Source organism: Chaetodon trifascialis, chromosome 18 (assembly GCF_039877785.1).
Source record: "Chaetodon trifascialis isolate fChaTrf1 chromosome 18, fChaTrf1.hap1, whole genome shotgun sequence".
Classification (NCBI taxonomy): Eukaryota; Metazoa; Chordata; class Actinopteri; order Chaetodontiformes; family Chaetodontidae; genus Chaetodon; species Chaetodon trifascialis.
In genome coordinates this window covers 12,559,359-12,582,801 of record NC_092073.1, presented here as the reverse complement: position 1 = coordinate 12,582,801, position 23,443 = coordinate 12,559,359, and the positions used below count along the sequence as shown (strand labels likewise).

Below are 23,443 nucleotides of genomic sequence, written 5' to 3'. Positions count from 1 at the left end.
TTATTCAAAACACCGGTGCTCAAGTGTCTCTGTGTGGCCTCTTTAGTGCAAACTGTATTTATTGGGTAGCTCAACAATCAGAAAATCGCATTCCTCCGCAAATCGCGCTCCCCGGACACCCACATGACGACCCTCCGCTGATTCTTCTACATTTGCCAGCACCCAGCTCCGGGAGTAACCCTCCTCAGCTCAGCCCTGTGCTGCTCCATACGCGGCATCAGCTGATCAGTCACGTGATCTGGTGTCGTGGGTCACCCCTTTGCAAAATGGAGTTGTCGGAGTCTGTGCAGACGGGGCTGCGCTCCCTAGCCGACTCGTCCGCCTTCGGCCAGAGCAGCTTCCAGGTGCTGGTGGACGTGTCTTTCCGGAGCCTACTCTCCTCCCAGGGGGACCCCGCAGTCCTCGGTGAGCCGCTGCCTCTTCCCCATCGCCGCTTTTGTCTCCGCCGCCGCTTCCGGTTTCTCTCCGTGTGGATGTGCAGAAGAGCTGTCTCGATGTTTGCGGCTTTTTTTTTTTTTCTTACGGGTCTGCTGCCTGCTGCGAGTCGCTCCAATCCGGTCTGTCTGTGTTTATACTGTATTAAGAGCACGATGAGGCGAAGTGGATGCGCAGACAGCCGCCCGTCAGCTGGGCTAAAGCGGTGTTAGCCTTTTCCGCTGCCTGCTTTTCGCTCAGCAGCGATCAAACGGCCACTCGGGATTCCTTTTGTCATTTAAACTGGCATCAGGTCCACTCGGCATATTAAAAACACAGTGTGAGACTGTTTTAATCACCGTTAGTCAAAACTCATAATGGATCTGATCGGTCCCCTTTCCCGCTTTTCAGCATGTCTTTGAACGCAGCAGCGCTCTTTGCATTATTAATTCTGCTCAAGTTTGGATTTAAGCAGTAAATCTAAACAAAATGCAACATGACAGCAGTCTTGCTTTGCTCGCGGAGTAGTTGCTGCTCCCGCTCCGTCATGGCTGCTTCGCTTGTTTTCACAGACCATGTGTTGTCCAACTTGTGCAGCAGTCCGCCTCTCTTAATGGCAGAATTATTTAGAAAGCGCAGTGTTCGGTATACAAACAAACAAAGGACCCCTGGCTGACGCAGCTGAGGGGGTCCATTCACATGCAAATCATCATTGATTTCCATTCTGCACGTCAATCTGGAGAGCACGGGTATGGATCGCACGTCATTCAGAGCAAATCAAACGCGCCTGTTCTTTCTACGGAGAATAAGAGCTGCACGTTGTGAGTGCAGATTGGCATCCTCACGCCGCGCTCTCTCTTTTTGTGGTTACAGATCAGCCCGAGCTGAAGCAGGTCGACCAGATCCTGCTCAAACAGAGTCACACTGCAGCCACCACCTTCATACTGGAGGCGGTCAAACAAAACGCAGACAAGTCGACAATAAGGTAGGCGACATCTGACAGGAGAAGGCTTCCTGTAGCTTAACGTGCAGTGCCGCACACACTCGGCGTGGAAGTCTAAGAATAGGCTTATTAGATGTCTGTTTATGGCTGTGGAAATTGTACTCATATCGCATAGTGTGACAGGAAATATGTTGCTCTGAATCATGTCGTTTGCAGTATATTGTACACGTAAGGACAGTGCAATGTGACCTGCTGGTTGCATCTCCCAAGAGACCTCGAAACCACCCAAGATTACAGCAATAAATTAAATTAAATATGTGAAATATTACTTACTTGCATTTAAAATACTGCAAATCACCGCGAGGTCGTGTTGTCATTAATTGAAATGAGTTGGCCTTATTACTCACGCTGTTGTGTTCTCAATGCGTGGCTTGTGTGTCCCAGATGTCTAATTATGGGATGTCCTGCTTGTGTACCAGCAGCACTGTTGCCACAGTCAAACAAGGAATTAACATTATTTTGCCACCTTTGAGACTGTCAGTGAAGCAATGGCGTGCAGACAATTTTATGCAACTGCGAATGGGTGCAGATCAATTGATGTATGATGTAATGTGCTGTAGTCACATTTGACTTCTTGGCCCGAGTGGATCAGCGCGTGATTAAAATGCAGTTTGCCACAATAGCCCATCTGCATTGGCTTAACATTTTGACTCTTTTTTTTTTTTGTCATTGTCTTTGCATGCTTCTAATTAGAGAGGGGAAAGTGTTACTGTGATCAGTTTCAGAGTTGTGTGCTCAGGATACAGACATTTCAAATTGTGTAGGTGTGCATGTGTGTGATCATCCAACAAACCAGCTGAAGAATCATTTAGACACACAGCAAAGTTTTTTTTTTCTTGCCCTTTTTATTTAGGTTTTCTTCCCTGCTCACTTGTCTTGTACTGATTCCTGATTCTAAAACTGCATTTGAAATGTGATTACAAACCCCGTGTTCACTTGGGCAATGGAGACATCAACATTGAAACATCTTTTTTTTGGGCACAAAAAAAAGAAAAGAAAAGAAAAGAAAAGAAAAGAAAAGAAAAGAAAAGAAAAGAAAAAAGCATGGGTTACACCTAAGACGTCAGCGTAAACATGTCCAAAAATATGACTTTTTAAAAAAAGACAGCACAAAGTAAACACAGTTTTGTGAAATCAGCTGCTAATTAAAGTGTTGTTGTGTCCTTACAGCTCCTGTCTGGAAGAACTCACGTTCAGTGCAGAGAGAATAGAAATATTCTATAGCACATATCAGGTGACAGTAAAAACACTTATTAAATGCTGTGTTTGTTAGCTGTGGCTGAGTGTCCCTGAACTCACCGGCGCATGCTTTTGTTTTACAGACGCATAAAAAAGAACTGGAACGTCTATTAGCAAGGTAAGCCACGAGCTGTCAGTGGTGCAGAGATTTGTGGAGGTGATGGTGCTATTAATAATAAAAAAAAAAAAAAAAAAAAAATCAATCTAACTGAGACTGCTCGTGTTTCCAAGATTTGGAACATGGATGAGATTTTTTTTCTTGAAAGCTGCGAGCTCATTGCGCAATTATATCTGAACGATTTTACTCGCTAATTATTCAATCAGGGGTTTTCTTCCACTGTTAGACATCAGATGTGGATGGAGGGCGGGGGGGGCGGGGGGGTATGGTATCCGAGTTGTGACACAATCTTTGCATTCATCGAAAGCAGTAAGCAAGTGGCTGCTGCTACCCAGCGAGGGACAGAGAGGGTGCTTTGGTGTCAGGACGGAAAGGTCAGGCAGTGTGATTAATTACAGTGTAAATGCTGCTTTATGACGCGACGCAAACAAACGCTCTCTGTGAAAGAGCCACGTTGTCTGCAAACAATTCATATAAAACAGTCTTTCAGTCACGCAAAAATAGCAACTTGGGGATATGTGCTTAAATGACCTCAAATGGCTCACTTATTCAACAGGCTTCAGAGAATCGGCTAAAAATGCTCACATGAGACGCAGCTACTTTTTAAGAGTCTCCATCACAGTGATCGTTAGATTATTGTCTGGTTGTAAAGGGGAACCTCCCTCAGCCCCTGCTTATTGCCTCGGTCTCCACTTCATGAAGATTACAGATTGCGGTGTATTAACTGTCATCCTCTTCCAGCATAGGAAGGCGTCCACCTCGGGTTAACGACGTCTCCTGGCGTCTGCAGTACCACATGAAGGTACACGTGACCGGCTTTGGAGCACATTTTTGTTGTACCATTTCTTAAGTCGAGCTAAAATGTTGTTTCCCACAGAACGGACAGGTCGACAAGGTCAACGAGCCTTTCTACTCGATTTCACTGAACACTGAGGTGAGCCTCGAACACATCTTTACTCCCAGGCATTTAACGCGGTGGCGCACGTTGTGTTTCTGCGGGTGAAGCGGTGATTTTTGTGTGTTCCTCTTTCTTAGAATGAGGGGTCCTCGGAAGATATCAACTTCACCTGCACGATGGAGCAGCTACAGGTAGAGGAAGGACCGCGCTCCTCTTTCCAATCCTGCTCTTCATGTGTCATTTTTATTCCAGAATCAGAGCGTTTTACGCACTACATCCAGCCTCCTATAAATAAAAAAAGGAAAAAAACAAAACAAGAAGTCGATTCATTGAGCTGAAGGGGTCACCACTTCAAAACACCAAATACATCAAAGGAACTGTGTTAAAGCTCTATCTGCGCGTGTCTAATAAATAAAAGGGCTTTTGTGGATTTCCTGCACATGTAAAGTTTTTCATCGCCACAGCGACATCTTTTAACTATGAAATAAAGAGAAAGGGATAGATTGTATTGATGGTGGTGCAGGAAGTTGACCTAAACATTATGTATAATCTCTGAAGCCTTTATAATACGGTAAAGTTCCAGTGTGACCTCGGCTTTACTGACCTGTCTTTAATAATGTGTGATGCAAAGTGTGGTGAATTTTAATTCTAACGCAGGTCAGACTGGATCAAAAATTCCCAACGCACAGGCTGCTAATTTATCCTCATTCTTATTTCTAATGAGTGTCGTTCACAGGGTAGGCTAAATGTGGGATATTTTAAGCTTATCTTCGTCGTTTTTACTCCTGCTGAAAATCATCATTGCTTGTTTTCAGGATCTGGTGGGAAAGCTCAAAGACGCTGCCAAGAGTGTGGAGAAAGCCAGTCAGATGTGATGCCGGTGTCCTGTTTCCTCGCCCTCTGCGCCTCAAAGCACTCCACTTCAGCAGCTTCCAGCGGCAGTGCTCATCTCTTTCCAGCTTCTTTTGTACCTGACATGGACGTGACACGTGTGCGTGGGAGACAATTAGCATTCCAGCTTGCGTTTCAATAAAACAAATAAAATCAAATCCACTTTGTGCTTTGAATGATTTCACGGCTCCGTAAGAAGATCCCGTGTGGTGAGAAAATATTTCCATGAAGTTGGAAATATTGTCGCAGGTTTTGTGTGTGTGAGAAACATTTAGTTTGAATATGGAGTCAGTGCAGTAACTGGTAGGCATATGTTTTATCTTTGCAGCCTGAGAAGGATTTTTGCCATAGTTGAATGACAGCAGTGTATTTTCTTTCCTGCAGCATTTGTTGTGAGAAGAGGATCAGCCCAGCTTTTCTTGCAGGACTGGTAGGAGCTATTTATAAAAGAGATCTCTGGCTTTTTAGACGAAACGGCTACGTGAGAATTGTGGTGCCCTTTTAGTCTCCGTGAAGCTCTGTGCATCCACCTCAGCTGAAAGTTCAAAGCCCCTCAGCTGAGGCAGCACGGCGGCTCAGATTCCATAAACATCCGAGATGCCTTCATTTTCTGCGACGCTGGCTGAAGGATAAAGGCTCCAATTCATCAAGTGGAAGTTGCGGCGCTTTCTTCTTCTTCTTCTTCTTTTTTTTTTTTTAGATGTCAGGAAAGCCTGTGACAAAGGTTTGGCACCAGAGCCATTTGTCACATGGACGTATTTTAACCAAGTGCGTGGGGTTTTTTTTTTTCTTCAAAAAGCAACGCTGCACACAGATGAATGAGGTGGCTGCATTGAGCTCCAACGGACCGATAGACAGAACGGATTGAAGTGTTTGACGGTCAAGACGACGTGAACGCGTGTGAGTGCCTGTGCCGCAGTTATTTTTAACATCAGAGAGGCGACGGAGCACCATCAGTAGCCTACTTTGCCGTGATCACAGTGACATTTGAGCGCACGCAGGATAAATATTAGCGCAGGTATTTTGCCTTCTCGTGCTAAAAAAGTGTATGAAACTGCGTGAATGTGTTGTATGGGTTATTTAAAACCGTGCGTCATACATTAGAAAGAGCAGAATACACAGGGAGTATTTTTTATGCGCCCTTAAAGCAGCTGCCTGGTGACATTTCAGCTCAAGTAAAGCAAAAACTGTTGAGTTCTTTGTGAGATTTGGTTGCTAAACTGCTATTCAGACGCGCATGTGTGTGTTTTGTGTGTTATCTAATATCATGCGTAGTAGATTGGGAGAAACAGCATACACCGACAGTAATTCCTAGGCACCCTTAAGCAACGAGATCACGTGACCAAAGCGGGGCGGTCGAACTACAAGCCATTTTGGGGACGGTGTCAGTTTCCACGGAGCACACACACACTGCTACATTTTACTGGAGGCGAAGCGGATATTTTGGAGGCAAAGTTGTCGGTGCCCAAGTGCGAGCCTTCCCGAGCCCAAGCCGGGGGACTGGGGTGTTTTGAAGCCGCCGATCGCAAACGCACGCAGCGCGCAGGCGGCGAGGAAAAGAGGAGTTTTATTCGCACATCTGAAATGCGCTCCGGTCCGCCGTGCGCTCTCCGCCACTGACAGCGTCTGCAGCCTGCTTCAAGATGGCGGCTCGGCTCCTATTCATTTTCTGCTGATCGCCTCCCAACTTTCATTGTCTATTCGCATCAAGACCCGCCGATTCCCAGCTGAGCCTCCAGGTAGGTCTTATTCGATATCGTCTCTAACTAACGGGGGCAGAAGGCGAGGTTTGGGGCCGGTGCTTTTGTGTTTTTTCTACGTACCGATCCAGCGGTGGATGTGGAGCTTTCAACGGTGGCTGCAGCGATCACCGACGTGGAGCTCCGTGTGTGTCTGCGCACCACTTTTTTTCGTAAAACATGTTCCCCGCTCGGGCACGAACGCGAATTAAGATTCACGCACAGCCAGTGTGGCATGGTGCGGTGTTCAGTAACGTGCCCGTATAAGTTGATCGCGGTGGGGATTCGCCTTGCGACGTTTGGATTTATGTAAAGTGGGAGATCTCAGGCGAACCAGGCTGTGTTGGCTGAGATGTTCACAGCAGCAAGTGCTCCAAACCGGTCCTTCTGTGCCCGTATTTCCACCCAGCGTCTCAACTTTATAGAGATGGGATGTTTGGGGTGTTGTGAACCGGGTGATATGTCGGTTTTGGGTGTTTACGACCAAATGCCGGATTTATTAACTTAACTTGGATTGCTCTCACAGACGTGACGAGGAGGCAAACCGTTTCAGTTGTGCGTAAATGTTTCATGACGGCTGCTTGGTAAACACTTGGATCATCGTTAATCACGCACTGTGGCTGTTTATGTCTCGGTGTGTGATTATCTTAATTAACACGGGTGGTTGGGTTTTAGAGAAATTTAAAAAATGTGGGCGACACGTCGGCCAGGGTAGCCTACAAAAGGCTGGTTGTGTCTCGCAAGCAGCCATGGCATGTGTAAACTCTCTTTATTTCCCATGAGCTGTGGCCAGCAGAGGCTGTTTGTTTGTTTGTATGTTTGTTCACATTTAGTCTCATTATGGATTTGCGCATTTTCACCTTGACAGGGCTTCATGCTGGCGCACTGCGTGACTCTGGATGAGGTGGTACAGGACAGTCAGACACGAGCCAGGCGGGCTTCTGCCTCTTGGGGGGGATCAAAAAAATTATCATTTTACTCATACATGCTTTTGGGGAGTCTGTGTGTGCTGAACGGGTTAAAATGAATGTGTTTCCCTCCGCTCGGGTTTGCTGGTTTGACAGCTTCACAGGTCTGTGGATGTGATAATGTAGACAGACAGGCTGGAGGGTTTACAGTGCGCGATGAGCGCCATTTAACACACGAAATGAAAGTAAACTCTGTGTCTGTTGTCTTTAATGGGTTTCCGTCGTGTGGCCAATTAGAAATCTCCAGCTACTCATTTCTAGATTTTCTAAATTGACTGACAGCAGTTAAGCTCTTAGTTTTCCCCCCATTTTAATTGGCTTATATCCAGCTGCTGCTGATTTACCTGCAAGGGGGACCTTTACAAGAGTAACTGGTCTCGTTTGGGAATAAATGAGGTTGGCACGACTTTGGGTCACTGCAAGAACCGAGGGGGGAAATCTCTTCATTTGTTGCTGCTTTATTGACTGATTTAAAGATTCAGTGGCTGTTCTGAATTAATTGATGGCGTGTTATCATAATTAAACCTGCCTGTCCTTAAAATAAAGACTATATGTGATGTGTACGTCAATTTAAGTACAGTCTGTATTTGTGTCCATAATGGAAGTGTAGAGCAGGTTTGATGTAGTGCAGCGTGTGTTGGCTGGCGCTGCAGCCATTGAGCAGCATTCGTTCCCAGCATGCGTGAACTTCTTCATGTTTGGATTTTTGGAGTGACTGACTTGACGTCTGATGGAGTGAGCACGCAGCTCCCGCGGGACAGAGACAGGAGCAGTTGTCCAAACAGCAGCCGATCGATTCACGGCACAACAGGCTCATATGTGGACACTATCCATCGTTATTCACGTGCGGGGCATCCTTCGAGCGGAGTCCGAACGGGTCCGTTCAGGGACGGCCAGCGGGGAGGTCGGTTGGAGCGTTGAAAGCAGCCGGGAGTCGGGCACGGTGCCGGCTGTGGATGGACAGGCAGCCTGTCAAACGATGTTACCAGAGAGTCATCTCCTCATGTGCAGCCTATAGGCGACATTTAGACTTTTAATAATGTTTTCATTTCTTCAAACGACCGCAAAGAGCCCCCTCAGCCCAGCTTTTTATTATTGTTTCCCATTACGCCAAGATTTGCTTCATGGCTCGTAGTTATCGGATAAAATGGAGAGAAAAAAAGCGGTGGTATCCTACTTTGTTGGCGTTGGAGGACTTATCTTCAGCTCGTGTGGTTTGTCAGGAGAAGCGGGGTTGTAAAGTGAAATACCCGCTGGCGCAAACTGTGGGCAATGGAAACGTTTAATAAACGGTCTGTGTTGACTTTGGTTGATAATGGCGCAGAATAAATAAGTAGTATCCGCTGTGCGCCCCAACTTGAGCGCAGTTGCTGCCGTCTGGCCATGTTGCTGCTGCACAGTGCTCATTATCGCGCACACGCCATGAAAAACACGGCGCAAAGCGAAGCGGAATAAAGCCGAGCTTCTTCTCCGCGTCGGGCTCGTTTTCTCCTCCCTGTGCTCCGCAAAGACTCGCAGAGCTGGTGGAAACGCGCCAGTTACTGGTTTTATTTGCCCCCCTTTCGAAGGAAACCCCGCAGCCCGTTGAACCGATACGGGCTTTTTTTTTTCCTCCACAAAATGGCAGCCGTGCTGTCGGCAGCCTGGCGGTCCAGCGGCTGGCTGTGAGCGCAGAGGGACGGGGAGCCTCCGGTCCCTCCCCGCTGCCGCTCTGCACACCGGCAGGCTCGCCGTGCCGTTGTTTCGGTGAGATCCCGCCTTGTTCTGGTGACTGGCGAACAGCCATGTGGGCTAAAAAGCAAAAGGGGTTGCCATAGAAACGCTCAGGTTTCCCCACAGCCTGTGTGGCACACCTGACGCAGAGACTGGGAGTCTCCCATCATCCCCCCTCTCACCCCGGGGCGCCACAGACCCTCTACCTCCTATTTTTTTGTCCCAGTTTGGGATAATTGTGCGGTTCTAAAGTGGAGCGGCCGCAAACTAAATCAGTTTTATTGAGAAAGATGCACGCAGAGGCTTCTCCAGAGCGGTGTTGGTCTGTGAAGCTCCACCGGTCTGAGGTCTGATTCGATTTCTAGTCGTTTAGATTTCTGGAGCTTCTGTCTGGAGAATTGTTCTTCAATTTAACACAGCAGGTTCAGTCCATTTAGGCAAAGTCCCGCATGGGATACCAGCGTTTGCAGAATTTTCTGAGCCATCGTTGTGTTTCTTTGTTTTTCTTTTCTGGGGAGAAGCCTCGTAGATCACAGCTGGTTTGTGGTTGGAGCTGCAGCGCTCTGCTCGCGCGTTGACCGCTGCAGACTGAAGATGAAGCGCAGAGCTCCATCAGTCCGTCGGTCCGTCGGTGGAAGTGACTGATTTATGATTGCTCACCTCGCCTCGGTCAGGTGACTCCGCCACCGCAGCTCTTTCCCCTTTGGTTATGCGTAAAAGCTGGTGTTGCTTTAACGCAGTCAAACAAACAGCAGCCTTGGTCCAAATGGTCTGAGCCTCCTCGCCTGCCGTGCACGCATTGTTTTGACTTTTTTTTTTTTTTCCCTCGTAGGATTGTTGTTCCTTTCCCTCAACATGCATCGGACGACCAGGATAAAGATCACCGAGCTCAACCCTCACCTCATGTGCGTCCTGTGTGGAGGATATTTCATAGACGCGACCACCATCATCGAATGTCTTCACTCATGTGAGCGCTTCTTCTCTCGTTTGCTCCCTGCTCCCATGCTGCAGCGTTGATGCTGCAGAAAAGATTTCTCCTCATAGCAACGAGTCCTTCAACCCAGATTTAGCCTCAGCAGCTCAGATTCAGGATATCCTTTCACATGCGATCTGATATTGACTGTTTTTTTTTCTTTCTCTATGGTTTGCAGTTTGCAAGATGTGCATTGTGCGCTACCTGGAAACCAGCAAATACTGTCCCATCTGTGATGTACAAGTGCATAAAACCAAGCCTCTGCTAAACATTAGGTGAGAACTTTGATTTTCCTGCCTTATTCTGCATCTTTTTAGTTTAGCCTTCTATTGTTTTTTAAATACACATTCTGCAAAGGAAGCTTTCCTTAAGACACCTTAGTTTGGCCAATTAAACAAACTGTCTTTTGTGCCTCACCATGGGTTGAATTTCTCTTTATATTCTTTCTAATATAATGCATAATATGAAGCAGCTATGTCTTTGTTTCCTGTTTCTTGCCCTTGTGGTTGCCCCCTTTGTTTCCCCACCGAGCAGCTGGATCAGCCTGTAATTGGTTCATAATATTCACACTTAGAGGCCACTTGGATATTATAGAGATTCCCCACAGCCTTGAATACAAATCATGAATGTGTTGCATACCCTCTGTATATGTGCTGCAATGAAAGAAATGAGCATTTAGTATATGTCAAAGCATCGAAAGCAAACTTCATCCGTCTTCTCCTCCACAGCCTTCACTGCTATCAGTTTTTCTACCAGTTTGAACGGCAAATGTTGAGAATTGCTGCGTTTCAGTGACTCGACTGATGTCTCTCTCCCTCTCTCAAGGTCTGACAAAACTCTTCAGGACATTGTGTACAAACTGGTGCCCGGCCTCTTCAAAAGTAAGAGCACGGCGGCAGGTCTAAGCTTTCGCTCTGACTCTGCTTTCTTTTGATGAGTCGTTTCATCCGCAGTCAGCCGGCAGCTGCGTCACCACTTCTGATAATGAATAGAATATATGGGATTCTAATTGATTCGCACCCTCAAAAGAGTCACAGATATTAATGTTTGGATTTTTTCACTGTGTTTGTTCATAGTCTGTGAGAAACGCAGTGCTGTAATTGCTGATCTGAGGTCATGTCTGCTGTTACTGTCAGCACAATTGGTTGCTTTTGTTATTTTGTTCAGTGCTGATTTTGTCTCATCTTCCACTGTAAATGCTATTGAGGGAACCTCTCAAAGTCCCATTTATTATATCACCCACACTCCTTTTAAGATGGAATGAAGTGGAGTGGCACCAAATTCTGGTGCGGTTGTTATTTTAAGAACTAGATATCTAATTCTGTGACAGCTGCCAATGAGCAGGCTTGTAACCGCTCGTCTTCCTGTATATCCTCAGATGAAATGAAGAGGAGGAGAGACTTTTACGCAGATCATCCTGTAGATGGTGAGTTTGAAAGCACATGTATGAATTTGTTTTTTATTTGTTTGTTTTTGTTAAACTTTATTTTACTGTGTATTTATCCCCGCGTGTTTTTTTTTTTCTATAGCTTCCAATGGATCCAATGAGGATCGTGGAGAGGTGGCAGACGAGGACAAGAGAATTATCACAGACGACGAGATCATCAGCCTCTCTATTGAGTTCTTTGATCAGAACAGGTGGGCTTTGCTGTTTTTGTTCCGATAATGGAGCAGCATTATTATTATAAATGAGCTCCATCAGATTTTGTTTAGTTATGAAAGACTTGTTTTCAAGTGTTCCTGGATCCGAAAACATTTTATCATTTAAGTTTGGTTTTCCTGCTGTCCAGCATAATAAATACAGAGGACACAACACTGCCAAGTCTCTTAAAATCACTGATATCCTGCTTCAGCTACGTCCTCACCACATGCTTTCTTGGCTTATTTCCAGTGCCTGTTTCTGGATCTCACTTATCTTTTTTTCAAGGAAGTGACTTAAACATTCTTCAGGCATTAACCCCTTAATGAAATTATTTCAGGATAAATTTTAAAATTATGTTTTGTAATTGATCAGCTTGTTTCAGGCAGTGTGACAGCTTTCTTGGTTTCCTTGCAATACTGTACAAACGGGCTGTTGACATAAGTAATGAGTTACAAGTTCGAAGACTGTGTTAAATATAGTTTTAAGACCAAAAACTGTAATATATGTGGAAGAAAAAAAAAGGAGAGTAATAAATTGGATTTTTTTTAAGGGGCTGATTCTGTAGATCCTATATCTATATTTATATCTATATAGATATAGATATATATACATAGAGAGATGGAAGCATATAGATAGCCATATATATTAGTTTTTTAATATATTGATAATGAGGAAATTTCATTGTTGCATGTAGGTATGGTGTTGACAGATGATAATAAATGTGGCAGAGCTGTAAGATCACAAATATTGACTCTTGTATTATTCTGTGCAGACTGGGAGGTGGAGTCGGGGAAAAGCCCTCTAAAGATCAGGTGAGGCGAGCTGGCTTTGGCCACAGTATTGTTGTTTTCTTGTTCACATTCTTTGGAGCGAAATAAGAATGACTGCGACTCCTTGTCAAGTGATGAATATTTAATTTCTGCATTAGCTATCTGGTGATGCAGTTTAACCAAACATTGTTTTCCCTTGAGAGAAGTGGCTGCATTGTTTTCGCAAAGCATTTTCCTGGTTTTTAAGGTGGACCAGACCGTAATCATGTAGATGCACTTCTACACAGATAATACAGTAATATGTATAATTTTGGAATATTTGGTCTACAGGTGGCGAACAAGAGGTACCTGCAGTGTCCTGCAGCCATGACAGTCATGCACCTGAGGAAGTTTCTGCGCAGCAAAATGGACATCCCAAGCACCTACCAGGTCTTTATTGATTATCTCATCATTTCTTGATTTCATTTTAAACTGGACATTTAAACTACATTAATAAAAATCTGACAGTCCAACAGAATTGTGCTATGGTGATATTTTATTTTATCTTAATTGCAAATAAATGCGCTATTTTATTCCGTTAAAATTAAAATTTATGTATTTTTCTCTCTCTAGGTTGAAGTCATGTATGAGGACGAACCTCTGAAAGATTACTACACGTTAATGGATATAGCATATATCTACACTTGGAGAAGAGTAAGAGATCTTTTTGGGCAAATAGACTTCATTTTAGTTGATTTATCCTCATTTATGTTGTGTAACTAACTGTCATAAATCATAAATGCTCTTATTTTGCTCGTTTGCATCCAGAATATATAAAAGTATTGATCATTTTAAGTCATCTACGTTGCCCAAAAAATTTGCTATCTTTATGTTGGTCTCACCAGCTGGAGCATACATTTAAACACATTATGATTTAAAGTAAAAAAAACAAAAAAAATGCTGTTTAATTACAGCAAAATAATGACTGAGAGACAACCAATTTTGGTCTTGAAATTAGTGTATTTAAATTTTATTTTACTAATTAATAAACTGGTCATACCTTTTTAATTTTTTATATGACCCAAATGTAGTAAGATTTTCCACAGAAAAATGGCTGTTAACTATGAGTTTCCACTGTTTTTGTTGTGACTGATATGAACAGCTTTATTTATTTGAAATAAATAAATAAAAAAAACATTTTATTTTTATTTTTTCCAAACATAAACGGTCTGTTGGATTGGGAAAGGTTAAGCCCAGATAATTTTATTTAAATTTCCAATTTTTTTTTAATTTGGCTTGTGGACAACATGGGGATTATTTCCCTGAGGGGTGAAAAATCCATCTGACCTGGGAATGGATTTGACTCCTGTTCCTCAGAAAATGGGGAGAACAGCTTCATTTGTCCTTTACAAATATTTTTGGATGTTTAAATATTTACATGCCATTTTAATCTGAAATAATGACCACATTTTATTTGGTCATTGGTGCAGATACAGTGGAAAGAAACATGCGTTTTGAAGTTCACTGTGTTGAAGCTTAGTTTGGCTGTTCAAACCATCTTGACACATAGTGTGGACAACATGTTTCTTAAAGTAATTCTATTTTTCACTTATTTTTTCGGTTATAATTCAGCTGTTTCAATATCTAACCATCTCTTCCTTCACCCCTCCCTCACAGAACGGCCCTTTGCCGTTGAAGTACAGAGTCCGACCCAACTGTAAGAAGATGAAGGTGAGCCACGCGCAGCAGGAAGGCCAGAACAGCGCGAGCAGATCCGGTCCCGAGAGCGATTCCGCCAGCGACAAAGCCGGAAGTCCCGCCGGGGCTCCGTCCACGTCCTCGTCGCTGCCGAGCCCCGGTACGCCTGCGCAGTCCCCGCACCCACAGCTCCCCCACGGCCCCAACAACGTCAACGGGACCCCGACAGCCGCCCCCCCGACCCCCAGCCGGCCCTTCACTCAGTTCGGCAGCGGCAGTGGCGGCAGCAGCAAGCCGCGGAAGGTTTCACTGAACGGCTCGTCGACTTCCTCCGGATGACGCGGGGCTCCGAGACGAACCGAACCGGACCAGCCAACGCCAGACACCCGCTCAGCTAATACTGTTTTCATGCCAACGTAGTTCCATCGTGTAGACAATGTTATCTCTCTTTCTCTCTCCATTTGTTGTTCTGAATATTATGGCATCATATGTAAGTTTAAACGTAGTGGAATCAGAGACATTTCAAAATAAAAGGAAGGAGGAAGTTGGTTGGCGTGGGGATGTTTTTAAATATGAAAGCAGGTTTTTGATGTTGACAGAGAAAGAAAGGTGGAGAGGAGAAGGACAAGCATTTATCCCCTTTTTAAAGCTGCATCTTTATTTTACAGACGTGACTGAAGATAGACTTTTATATTTTCTTCAAATGAAACGTGTTCATCATGCTTCTCATGTGTGTTGGGATATTTTGAAGCTGTCGGTTGAAACATGCATGCTCATGATAACACTTTTGTTTTTGTTCTTTTATGAAAGAAGTTCCTGCGTGTGTCTCATTCTGACGGGGTTTTGGATGTGTTTCAAGCATCGGTTTTGTTCCGACGAAAGGAAAAAAAAGGTGTAGCGCTGCTGGCTTCACGGAAAAATTGCCTCTGGAGGAAGAAAAAAAAACTTTGAATTGCCTTTTACTGGGAAAAAAAACAGTTTCTTGTAGCTGCAGTGGAATCGGATTGCTTATGCTCCACGTCTTTAACACGTTATAAGCAGTTTTAGAGAATCCACGTGTAAATAGAAACAAAATGCATATTTAATCAGCGATGATGTTATTCTCTTATTCCCCTTTGTTCTGAGGGAATGACTTGGGCTCCTGTTCAGCTCCATTTCATGCTCAGTGACAGATGTTTTGATGTCTCCCGTGTTTTCCGTATTTGTATCGCTCGATTGTATGGACAACTTATTGTATTGTTACTGTTGCACAGTATAAAACATCTAAATAAAACATTTTACACTTATGGAGGCAGTCAGTTCCCCTTTTTGTGTGTGTGATGGAGGATCATCAGTCAGGCTCATTTGCATTAACCAAATAATAAAGGAAGAGTAAGAGGCAGCAGGAGGAGATGTGGCCCCTGATCAAATCCCGTTTCTGAATTCATCCAATAAGCACAGGAGCCTTTTTGATTTTATTTTGGATTCATGATTTATCACATGAGTAATTGCATCATTTTACTGCGCTGACATGTTTGACGGCTCTGAATGGAAAATCAGCTGAAGACTTCCTCAATGATTCATCCACCGGGAAACAACTGACTCTTATTTTAGGTATTTTCATTTCACTGTACTTTCTGCTCTTTGAGAGACCACCACATTTTAGGATTATAGGCCTACTGGACGCTTAAAAGGAGGCTACTAAAATCAAATAGTTTTCAAATGAATTACATTTGCAGAATTCGCTCACTTTTAACTAAAAATGTATTCCAACATCTTTGTTTTCAAAATTGAATCAGACACACACACACACACAGTTGGGATCTTCATCCACTCGGCTCAAAAAGATTTGTTCATCAAATGAAGCTTTCCAGTAGAATTTGATTTAACCTGCATAAGTAAATCAGCCGATTTAAGAAGATGTGAAGCCTGCCCGCACATGAAAGAGGAAACCACAGTCCGCCATCAGATCAGTGCTCTGCCTTTTATTTGACAGCCAGTGTTTCATAGAACAGCTTCAATGCGTCATCGCAGGGAATAATCAAGTGATAAAACGGAAATATTGCTAATTCGGATGGAACAAACAGAATTGTCTGTTCTTTGGGGCTTAACTGAGTGATAACGAGGCTCATTTGCTTTCATGTGATTTCCCTCCGACAAGAAAAAAAAAGACATCAAACAGAATCGACACCGCGCTGGATTTACATTTAAGGTAAAAACAAACAAACAAACAAACAACAACAACAACAGCGTCATAAAACAAACACAAAGCCCGAGTCTGATGACGGGGTTTATGACGTTGGTGGACTAATATTTGTTTTGTATAAAACAACATTTAAACAGTTGTTACGGATGAGGAGGCTCTGTCGTCACACGTTGTAGAACATGTACCTGCGAGCTGGACAAAAATAAATCTGCTGCGCCTGAATCGGTGAATCTCATATAAACCTGTCTGTCACTCAGCCCTTCACCACCAAAAGCCCCAAACCAAGAGGATGACATTATGTCTGAACTGACCCATTTTTATACCTACTTTTAAAAAAAATGCCACTTGCACATATTTTTATCATTGCGTTTATTTTTCTTGAATGAGTTTTTTGTTCTTTGTTGTGACAGCGCAAATACGAGAGAGAGAGAGAGAGAGAGAGAGAGAGAGAGAGAGAGAGAGAGAGAGAGAGAGAGAGAGGTTAATGTTTGGACAGATCATGTTTTATACTGATAGGCTAAGAAAAATAATAACAGTGATAATAAAAACAACAGCATCAACACTACTACTCCTACTATTACAACGACTACTACAAGTAGGCTACTACGACCATTACCACAACTAATGATAATAATAATGCTAATAGTTATCGTAATAATAATAAAGTTTAATTGGGTCATATCGTTTCTTTTAAACGGGCTTTACAAAGTGCTTTGCGAAAATAAGCAGAGCTCCTCCAGGCGGGTCATTTGAGGACACACTCCTGAACAGGAGGGCAGAAGCTAAAACGAAGAAGGGAAAAAAAAAAACCTTCTTTCATCGTGAAATGTTGAGCGCCACAGCACGCAGCCTAAAACCAGCTCACATCCAGCCGTCACTGTGTGAGCCAATGGCCGCTTGGATTTCGCGGCTCTGTTGTCTCTTGAACCGAGGTGCAGTCAAAGTGCGCAACATGTCTGCAGTTGTCTTTTAGCGGGAACTGAAAGACAGCAGAGATGAGGGGGCAGCGCGGAGCGCTCACACGCTGCATGTTTCCGGGGACTCACGAAGGCTTCGTCGGCTGCGAGCGGATTCAGAGAGTGAGTCATCTTTGCAGCAGACGATCTTCGGCAGGAGCAGCGCCACATTCCGCTTCCCGTCTGTTGCCACGGCAACGCTTAACAACAACATTACCCAGAACCCGGACCTGGAGACGGCCAGGAGAAACCGTTGAAATCTGTGATAAACCCTGCGTGTTTTCAGTGTGGAAATAAATCCTGAGGAAGAGGCAATGAGTCAGCGGCAGATCATTCAAGGTGAGACTCATGAGCTGTTTTCATCCATGCAGGAAATATTCAGCAAAGAGTCCAACTGTCTTTCTGTCTGGTTTGTGCTTTGCAGTTTTTGAGCAGTATCAGAAATCAAGGATGCAGTTTGTGCAAACCGTCGCTGATCTGGCATCCCGACCACAAAACATAGAAATCCTCCTAAACGCTGGTAAGAAATAAGATTATAAAACAATGGTGGCTTTTGCTGCTGTTCCCAGTGTGCGGACCCCTCCTGTCCTCTCTGCAGGTGTGATGTCCATGCTGCGTCCCCTGATACTAGACGTGGTCCCCAGCATCCAGCAGACGGCAGCTCTGGCTCTGGGCCGCCTGGCAGACCACAGCGATGACCTGGCTGAGGCCGTGGTGAAGGAAGACATCCTGCCCCAGCTGGTCCACTCTCTGGCCTTGCAGAATGTCAGTATCTCATCCTTTGGCCACACAAGTGTACACTAAAGTACCCTTTAGGTGCTGGTGTATGTGTGTGTGTGTGTGTGTGTGTGTGTGTGTGTGTGTGTGTGTGTGTGTGTGTGTGTGTGTGTGTGTGTGTGTGTGTGTGTGTGTGTGTGTGTGAGAGAGAGAGAGAGAGGAAAGAGATAAACTGAGAACCTGCAGGACCTCCAGGTCAGCCCCCTGAATGTCAGAGTGTGTTTTGGGCTAACTTGGCAGTTTGCCTGGGAGCTACTTCAAAACCTAAGAGCCCTTTACCATGAGAGCAACCAGGCCTTTGTTTTCCCTCTCTCAGCCCACTCAGAGGCTCAGAGAGGAGGCAGACATGGTTTAGTTCTCGTCATTAATGGAACATTGCAGTCTTATGCAATAAACATAAAATCCACAGTTTATATTTTCGAACCTTTTATGTCAGATATGGTGTGAATTCAGTGTTTGGTGCTCAAAGAGTGAAAAATCTCCACTGAAACCTGCAGGAAAAGATCACAACGTCTGAAGTGACCCTATAAGGTGTGCTGACTCGCCACTCAAGTGGTCTGTCTGGGAGAGACCCTTTTTTTAACCGCTGAAAAACATTGTTTTGTCAGCTTGATTTGTCATCTGATCAGAACTGTGTAGAAACATGAGTTTGAGAATTAAACTTTTCTGCAGTCTGACACCAAAAACACAAGCTGCATAAGATGTAACATACATTACTGCTTGTGAATGATGTTTTTAGACAAAAAGAATATTGGTAACACATTATATTAAGGTACACATATTCACCACAAACTATTTGCTTATTAACGTGCACAGTAGCATGTAGGCTTTTATTAGTTATTACAAAGCACTTATTAATGCCATATTCTGGGGGTTCGGGTTAGGTTATTAAGATTGAAATTTATGTACAACAACTTGCTTCTTTACCATCAATAAGCAGCAATTAGGCGGTTACTGAGGGAAAACTCTAAGTTAATGGCCTAGTAGTTGTAGAATATGGCCATGCAGATTAACATATTGATTAGTGCTCTATAATGACTAATAAAGAGCGAGTGTACTACCAATATGCATGCTCATAAGAAACTAGTTAATGGTGAATACATGTACCTTAATATAAAGTGCTTATTCCATTTATGGAGTTTCTAGAGGGAAACTCTTATATTTTGTACAATTTCTCGAATGTGAAGGCCTGACTGAGCTGATTGGACTAGAAGAAAATGTTAAAAAACAAAAATAATAATAATAAAAAAAAGTAAGTAATGTGGAAACCCAAATAATGACAAATCAAAGCCAGCAAAGCATGAGGGTTAAAGAGAACAGAGAAATCTCTGGGATAGTAGGATGTTTAATTAGTTCAAGATAAAGTATTTAAAAAATATACAGTTGTCTATATACAGGAAGAAAAAACTAATGTCTTTGCAGGCTTCAGATTGAGGTTTCCCATCAAACTACAGGACAATATAACCATGAGAGCTGATGTGTGTACCTGTGTGTGTTTGCATGCAGAGGTTCTATAAGAAGGCAGCAGCGTTCGTGCTTCGTGCAGTTGCCAAACACTCGCCTGAGCTGGCCCAGGCTGTGGTGGCCTGTGGGGGAGTTGACGCCCTGGTCCTCTGCCTGGAGGAGTTTGACCCCGGGGTGAAGGAGGCTGCCGCCTGGGCTCTAGGCTACATCGCACGACACAACGCATGTAAGAAAGATTTCGATTTCTCACCTTCCTCTTCTACATTTTAGGCCACGGGAAGATTTTTCAAATATCATTCTTTGTCTCAGCACTCTGTCCTTCATACACCCATATTTGCACACACACATGCTTTACCTGTGTTTGTTTCCATCACCGTGCAGTGTTGTCTCAGTCGGTAGTGGATGCGGGTGCTGTTCCCCTGCTGGTGTTGAGCCTCCTGGAGCCTGAGATGGCCCTCAAACGCATTGCAGCTTCCACCCTCAGCGACATCTCCAAACACACACCAGAGCTGGCCCACACTGTGGTGGACAATGGCGCCATCGCCCACCTGGCACAGATGATCCTCAACCCGGACGCCAAACTCAAGGTAAGACAGCCTCACTGAAAACAGCTGCCGGTGTCACTCAGCCATGTATGATGGAAACACATTTTTATAAAACACTCATTTGAAATCATTTCGTGGAATTACAGTAACTGATCATTTTTATTAGTTTTGATTTTTCTTCTTCGTACATGTTTACAAGCTCCATGACAATGCTTGCAAAATAAGGCAAAAATAATCAGTACCTGAGACAGGCATGACAAATATTCATGTTACCTAAATTAATGAAGCTTAAAGCTGTTTTAGATAACAACAGAAATGCTTTTCTTTAATGCTTTCACTTGCATATCATTAGGTTACTGTGATATTGTTGCATAATATCACTGAAGGATTATTAAAGGATGCAGATTTGTCAAAATATTTCTATTTAAAAAAATGCAAAAGAGATATAATCTAAATATATGTAAATATGTACATTTTTTCTGTATGGTTTCTAGTGTCCCATTTATTTGTTCTCTTCGTCATTCACCTTTTTAACAAACCTCTTGCCCTGTCTGAATTCCAGATGGTACATTGTAAATTAATTAAAGTGATTTGAAAAATTTTCTCCAACATTTTATTGAAAATTCACAGTAAAAAGTATTCTTTGTCATTAATGAGACACGTTCTTCATTTCTTTTTTGTATTTTCTACATTGAGTTGGCTCCAATTTACCATTGTAGCAACTCAATATTTCTGAGCAAACATTATAGATTACCAGTGTTAAAAAAAACAAAAACTTTCAAAATATGGTGGAATAGAGTAGCAAAATTGTGTTGACATTTTACAGATCCTGCAAGCAGCACAATCACGCATGACTTCTGTTCGCTTCAGATTTTTAAAAACCTAAAAGAAAAAAATTGAAAAAAGTGACATTTGATCAAAAAGTGGCACCTATCCGAGGAAATAAATTAGTTGAAAATTAAAGATTTTTCTTTTTTGACAACCTGTCTAAATATCACTTGACTTTAGGAACAATTACGCGTGACATTATTAAAAAAAAAAAAGCATGATTCGAATGCTAGCTAAAGGGACAAGCATCATCAAGCTGGAACTGAATTTCCAAAAATGTGATCTCAGTCTGGAGCTCATTCCGACACGTCTTTGTCTCCATGCAGAGGCAGGTGTTCTCCGCCCTCAGTCAGATCAGTAAGCACTCGGTCAGCCTGGCAGAGATGGTGATCGAGGCTGAGATCTTCCCTGCAGCAGTGGCCTGCCTCAGAGATCCAGACGAGTACGTCAGGAAGAACATCACCACCCTGATGAGGGAGGTGGTGAAGCACACGCCTGAGGTACAGCACACACACACACACACACACACACACACTTGTAAGCACAAATATGCATGGCTGGACACAAAGTAATGCGTCTGGGTGTGTGTGTTTCCAGCTGTCCCAGGTGATTGTGAATTGTGGCGGCATGGCAGCAGTGATCGACTATCTGGGCAACTCCCGTGGAAACCTGCGGCTGCCGGGGATCATGATGCTGGGATATGTGGCAGCTCACAGTGAGAACCTCGCCATGGCTGTCATTCTCTCTAAGGTGTGCGTGTGTGGTGGTTAATCTTTTGTCTGATTCCTCTGAACATGCCAAAACCCACCACTAAAACCGGAGACGTCCCCTCAGGTCGGTATGTAGGTCACATCAAGTGAAACAGTCCCCTTGTGCTGTGTGTCCTCCTGTCCTGCAGGGGGTGCCCCAGCTGGCCCTGTGTCTGTCCGAGGAGCCTGAACATCACATCAAGGCAGCCACGGCCTGGTCCATTGGCCAGATAGGCCATCACACCCCTGAGCACGCCAAGGCAGTGGCCACAGCCAACCTGCTGCCCAAACTGCTGGAAGTCTACATGGACGCCAGCAGCTCAGAGGACCTGCAGGCTAAAGTACGAGCTGCAAGTCGATGAACATTTCGGCTGAGAGAGAAAGCAGAGCTAAAATACTTATGCTCATGCTTTACTTTTATCTGGTTGTACTTACAGCTGTTGCTGTTGGTGCATAGAGAGCAGTAGAAGGGGACAAAACAAACTCTTTTTAAGCCATTTGTGTAGAGATTTGGATTTTACCGGTCAGCTGGCATCAAAGCTCACTAGAGAGAAAGCTGAGAGGTTAAATGTTTGCACATGCAGTACCTTTTGTTCCTCTTGTCCTTTTCAGAGTAAGAAGGCGCTGAAGAGCATCCTGCAGAAGTGCACCTACCTGCCGGGTCTGGAGCCCCTCCTCTACGACGTCCCCAGCAACATCCTCAAACATGTACTCTGCCAATTCAGCAAGGTGAGCGAGTCTGTGACCTGTATCACAACCTGAATCTGCATTGATTCAAAAATCAGGATAAATGTTTTTAAGATCTTAGATTTTACATCTGTCCCCTTCCCCCAAAGGTGCTGCCTCACGACAGTAAGGCTCGCCGTCTGTTCGTGACCAGCGGGGGGCTGAAGAAAGTCCAGGAGATCCAAGCTGAGCCTGGCTCCCTTCTGCAGGAGCACATCAACGCTATCAACAGCTGTTTCCCTGAAGAGATTGTCAGGTGTGTTTTCTTTCCCCACTACACACACACACACGCATAAATGTAAACAGTAATCTAGGGTTGACTGATCAGATCACATGACCGTATAGACAGTAGTAATTTGAGAGCTGTGTGATGACTCACTCGTGTTTTTGGCATTATTTTCTTTCTCCACCCAGTCTTTCCTGTCAGTGTCAGCTAAAACAATGCTTTAACTGTCAAATGAGCCCGAATAAATTTCTAAGAAATGAACAAGAAAATTCACCACAATTAGAATTACAAGTGTTTTGTGAGAATAAACTCAGCAAATATTATTAAGCAGGTTAAACTGGTTTTCTAAATAGGCGCTTTCAATTCAGCGCTATGTTACTTCTAAAAACTGTGTTGTTCCAGGTACTACTCCCCGGGCTACTCACAGGTCCTGCTGGATCGGTTGGAGAACTACCAGCCGGCCTGACGTCAGCTCACGCGTCCTGTTCACGTGTTCACATGAAAACATACCGTTCATGCCTTCACAGTAAATGTAATCCGTTTGATCAAACCACGGTTTTCCATGTTTTATATTGCATTATAATGTATTGTGTATTAGGACAGATATGTGGACATAATATGCCAATATTATCACTATATGTAGTGCAAGAGACCCTAAAGATATAATAAAAAGACCCCTTTCAATAACATCCCATTTTTCTGAGGTGAGGAACAACATCTGCTCTCTTTGATGACACATTCACAACCAGTGTGTCATGTCATGGAAACTTTTCTCTTCTGCCAATCATAGAGAGGTCAAAGGTCAGGTTGAGCAGCACTGGTGTTAGTATGCTGCTCAAAGACACCTGGGCAGGCTGGATGCTCGCTGGCACGTGGAGTTGAACCTGAGTCCACCTGTTTAAGAGCAGCTTCCCTCACAGACATGCAGCTCGCGCACATTTT

The 23,443-nt window shown here is 44.0% G+C and overlaps 3 protein-coding genes across 5 annotated transcripts; all 3 read left to right on the top strand.

Annotated features, from left to right (window-relative positions):
- The first annotated feature begins 231 nt into the window (after positions 1-231).
- On the top strand, positions 232-4,721 carry commd3 (COMM domain containing 3). The gene is made up of 8 exons (XM_070986065.1): positions 232-405; positions 1,288-1,399; positions 2,588-2,651; positions 2,740-2,774; positions 3,516-3,576; positions 3,652-3,708; positions 3,810-3,863; positions 4,488-4,721. Exons 1-8 carry the CDS (start codon positions 267-269, stop codon positions 4,545-4,547), a joined length of 582 nt encoding a protein of 193 aa, XP_070842166.1. The 5' UTR covers positions 232-266; the 3' UTR covers positions 4,548-4,721.
- A 332-nt stretch (positions 4,722-5,053) lies between these two features.
- bmi1a (bmi1 polycomb ring finger oncogene 1a) lies at positions 5,054-15,335 on the top strand. 3 transcript variants are annotated; one of them, XM_070986063.1, is made up of 10 exons: positions 5,054-5,581; positions 9,816-9,950; positions 10,135-10,231; positions 10,782-10,837; positions 11,335-11,382; positions 11,486-11,594; positions 12,371-12,410; positions 12,699-12,797; positions 12,981-13,061; positions 14,025-15,335. In XM_070986063.1, the coding sequence occupies exons 2-10, from the start codon at positions 9,839-9,841 to the stop codon at positions 14,382-14,384; spliced, it is 1,002 nt and encodes a 333-aa protein (XP_070842164.1). In that variant the 5' UTR covers positions 5,054-5,581; positions 9,816-9,838; the 3' UTR covers positions 14,385-15,335. The 3 variants fall into 3 exon arrangements, with proteins under 3 accessions (XP_070842164.1, XP_070842165.1, XP_070842162.1); XM_070986064.1 differs by having other exon boundaries at positions 5,348-5,463; XM_070986061.1 differs by lacking the exon at positions 5,054-5,581 and adding an exon at positions 5,940-6,302.
- A 2,042-nt stretch (positions 15,336-17,377) lies between these two features.
- spag6 (sperm associated antigen 6) lies at positions 17,378-23,183 on the top strand. Its single transcript, XM_070986284.1, has 11 exons — positions 17,378-17,525; positions 17,611-17,706; positions 17,785-17,951; positions 19,470-19,653; positions 19,809-20,014; positions 21,127-21,300; positions 21,398-21,550; positions 21,699-21,890; positions 22,162-22,278; positions 22,386-22,531; positions 22,904-23,183. The coding sequence occupies exons 1-11, from the start codon at positions 17,501-17,503 to the stop codon at positions 22,965-22,967; spliced, it is 1,524 nt and encodes a 507-aa protein (XP_070842385.1). The 5' UTR covers positions 17,378-17,500; the 3' UTR covers positions 22,968-23,183.
- The last annotated feature ends 260 nt before the right edge of the window (positions 23,184-23,443 follow it).

Excerpts from the sequence above, each read along its gene's own strand:
- commd3 (XM_070986065.1), top strand. The coding sequence starts at position 267 with ATGGAGTTGTCGGAGTCTGTGCAGACGGGGCTGCGCTCCCTAGCCGAC. Across the intron at positions 406-1,287 it reads GGGGGACCCCGCAGTCCTCG|ATCAGCCCGAGCTGAAGCAG; the intron begins GTGAGCCGCTGC and ends TTGTGGTTACAG. Across the intron at positions 2,652-2,739 it reads TATTCTATAGCACATATCAG|ACGCATAAAAAAGAACTGGA; the intron begins GTGACAGTAAAA and ends TTTGTTTTACAG.
- bmi1a (XM_070986063.1), top strand. The coding sequence starts at position 9,839 with ATGCATCGGACGACCAGGATAAAGATCACCGAGCTCAACCCTCACCTC. Across the intron at positions 10,232-10,781 it reads AAGCCTCTGCTAAACATTAG|GTCTGACAAAACTCTTCAGG; the intron begins GTGAGAACTTTG and ends CCCTCTCTCAAG. Across the intron at positions 10,838-11,334 it reads GGTGCCCGGCCTCTTCAAAA|ATGAAATGAAGAGGAGGAGA; the intron begins GTAAGAGCACGG and ends GTATATCCTCAG.
- spag6 (XM_070986284.1), top strand. The coding sequence starts at position 17,501 with ATGAGTCAGCGGCAGATCATTCAAG. Across the intron at positions 21,301-21,397 it reads TGGTGAAGCACACGCCTGAG|CTGTCCCAGGTGATTGTGAA; the intron begins GTACAGCACACA and ends GTGTGTTTCCAG. Across the intron at positions 21,891-22,161 it reads CAGAGGACCTGCAGGCTAAA|AGTAAGAAGGCGCTGAAGAG; the intron begins GTACGAGCTGCA and ends TGTCCTTTTCAG.